Here is a 3,039-nt window from a genome sequence, read left to right as displayed (position 1 = left end):
TATTACAGATCAAACCCATGTAAGATTAAAGTATTCATACATTTATCAATACGGTAAAAGTCATCTTGCTAATTTTAGTCAAAATAAGAGCTATGAAAAATTTACAGAAGTTTATTTTCCCTGATGCTGAGATTGATCATGTTGATACAACAACTGTACGAGCTCTTCATAATTAATAGGAGGAAATTCTTTTCGTCTTCATGGAGTGTTGAACAGCGGTTGAGTCAATTAAAACTTGCGTGAAAAGTCTGTATTTCGTCGCTGTTGGATCAATTTCAATCCGAATAGAAAGCATCAAGCATAGAAATAATAATTGGTAGAGTAAGGAGACCAAGATAGACGAAAAACAGGAGCACATGTGTAAACATGGTTTAAATTATTATCAGCCTAATGATTAAATTTATACAAATAATAAATTTATTAGCCTAGTTGTTTTTGAGTCCATCATGTGCTGCCAAATTAGTAATTTAACCAACATAAAAGATATGAGACTGTGAGACTGGTCCATAAAGCCTTTACCTAAAAGTGATACAAAACCTAGCAAATGAAACAATTTGGATAATGTGATCATTATCATTAACATCTTTCCATAAAGCTGATATAGCTCTTACAACATAATTAACCTTTGATCTTCATTGATCTTCAAAAAAATGACTGTGTAAACCACAAATACGAATTTGTCAAATTCACTTACCTATTCATTCCTCGTCAATAAAAATGTCTCGTTACTCATATGCGATATTACATCATCTATTGAAAACTCACAGATTAGTTTGATGAGTACTCAGAAAATCTCCCGGTACCGAACACCGCCCCTATCACCGCACACTAAACGGATGTCATCCAAACGTCACGCGAAATGACAATGGAGCAGCGGCAATCTGCTCCTGCTGCTGCTGCTGCTGCTTCTGTCGTGGTAAATATGGAGCGATTGTGCTCGTTGAAACCGTCAACCACCGGCGTGGCGTTAATCGGTGGTCAGAGAAGTGTGATGACTCTTACAAAATGAACACACCCAAGCGTATGTGGGGGGGGGGGGGTTGAGATATATTAAGGGGTGTTTTTTTTTTTGCTCTCCCTCTCTCTCTCGCGCTACCCTTGTTGATTTTCTGATGCGTTCACTGGCGCACGAAGCTCCGAAGCTTCCACGGCACATTCCGGAAGCATGTGCTGGCGCGGGGCATTTTATAACGATGACCGAGCTGTGCGAAGGTGGGAAACTGGTTAGCGTCCGAAGCTGGAACAAAGAGCGTCCGACCGAAGTCACCGCGCACTTGTTATGATCCCTCACTTGTGGTCGAAGCTTTGTGGAACGAAAACGGAAGGATACACACACGCCGAGCGAATCACCGTCACAAACAGTGCAGCAACAAATGGCGAGAATAAAAAGGTGCGATAAACAGTAATGTCTTTTTAATGACTGCTTTCGTGGTGTGCTTGAGCTAGATTATCAACGTGTCGTCGGGCAAGCGACATGCCCGCCACAATCACAAGGTGAAAATCCACCCGTTGTCGGTGTTCGGTGTTCGCTGCAAACCTTCGCGCAAGGTGCTGAGGACAATTTAAAGAATTAGAAACAGTTACGGAAAGATCTTCCGCTTGCATTTTTTTTTGTTGTTGGGGGCTGATTTGGTTCAAGTTTGTTCCTCGTCAGCACAAACCAGCTGCTGATTGCCATAAGTTGTGAAGCCACCGAACGAACACCGAACGTCACACCAGTGATGGTGAGTGTCAGTGTACGTCTTGTGATCGGTCTCACTGTTTTGCAGACTGCCGTACCACAGCGTGAGCAGGACGGTGGCAATAAGAATTCACTGGAATGTGGGCTACGCAATGCAACGGATGGGTGGCCATTTCACGTAGGTCTGTATCGGGCGGAGAACAACGAAAGTTTGTACTTCTGCGGTGGCACGATCGTAACCAGCAGACACGTGATCGGTTCGGCACACTGCGTTAAGCCCCACCGTAGCGAGATCCTATCGGTGCGTTACGGTGTTACCGATCTAACGCACCAGGATACCGTCAACTACTGTCGCGTGGAGTCACTGATCATTCATCCCAATTATCGGGCACCTGATTTTAATGACGATATAGCGTTACTGCAGTTGCAGGATGCAATTGTGCTTGGAACGCTAGCACGTCCCATCTGTCTCTGGCCGGAAGGGACGGCACAGGACGCTGGAGACGATCTAGAGGGCACGCACGGGACTAGTGTTGGGTGGGGCATTGGACCACACAATGTGTACACGAGTGTGCTTCAAAATGCTGTCACTGTGGTGCTGCGCCAGAGCCGCTGCATGGAAGTATTCACTGGCAAGTTGTTCGAGCACAATGAGTTCTTTTGTGCTGGTAAGTGAGAACTGAAAAGGGAGATTCGGAAGGCACCATTTTAACTTCACTGTTCACTCACTCCAGTAACGCCAGTGTGCAGTGGCAGTGGAGGCAGCGGTTTCTACGTAGAGCGTGAGGATCGATTCTATCTCCGGGGGATGACCACGTTCGGTATCGCACCGAAGGGATACTATCAGTGTGGAGTCAACACGCTCACGGGGTTGCTTAATGTTGCCAAGTACACCAGCTGGATAAGGCAGCGTCTAGACGAGTTTGAGTCGAGCCATCCGGAAGCGCTGGAGAATGACACGATTTCAAACGTATCGGAGAATCGGAGGCAAAACACTGATCCTACCACCACTTGATACGCAGCACCGTTACGGTGACGATAGCGTAGGAAAGTAATAAAACTTGAGAAAAATAAAATTTCATACTCTAGGATTATCTTACAGTAAGGATTTTTTTGTTGTTGCTAACGGTGATGGCGGAATGGCGCATTAGTCTGGGGCTTATGTAACTTTAATGATCGTGTCCAAGCTGAACGAGGAGGTTGAGCAGAGGCGGTGGAGTGATTTATTAGCATAATATACTGTACCTAAGCACGCCCCATTGTTACCAGCCTAATAATAACACGTGTATCGCTTGCGGAATTCATCATTCATTTGCAGCCCGCTTTGATGCAACATCAAAGAAGCGGTGTAGAACGGG

The 3,039-nt window shown here is 45.3% G+C and overlaps 1 protein-coding gene across 1 annotated transcript; it reads left to right on the top strand.

Moving 5' to 3' along the window:
• Positions 1-1,178: 1,178 nt before the first annotated feature.
• Positions 1,179-2,777, top strand: LOC118514393 (clotting factor C-like). The gene is made up of 2 exons (XM_036061274.1): positions 1,179-2,349; positions 2,416-2,777. The coding sequence occupies exons 1-2, from the start codon at positions 1,722-1,724 to the stop codon at positions 2,694-2,696; spliced, it is 909 nt and encodes a 302-aa protein (XP_035917167.1). The 5' UTR covers positions 1,179-1,721; the 3' UTR covers positions 2,697-2,777.
• Positions 2,778-3,039: the final 262 nt, after the last annotated feature.

This window comes from Anopheles stephensi, chromosome 3 (assembly GCF_013141755.1).
Source record: "Anopheles stephensi strain Indian chromosome 3, UCI_ANSTEP_V1.0, whole genome shotgun sequence".
NCBI classification, from domain to species: Eukaryota; Metazoa; Arthropoda; class Insecta; order Diptera; family Culicidae; genus Anopheles; species Anopheles stephensi.
This window is presented reverse-complemented; position numbering and strand designations above follow the sequence as displayed.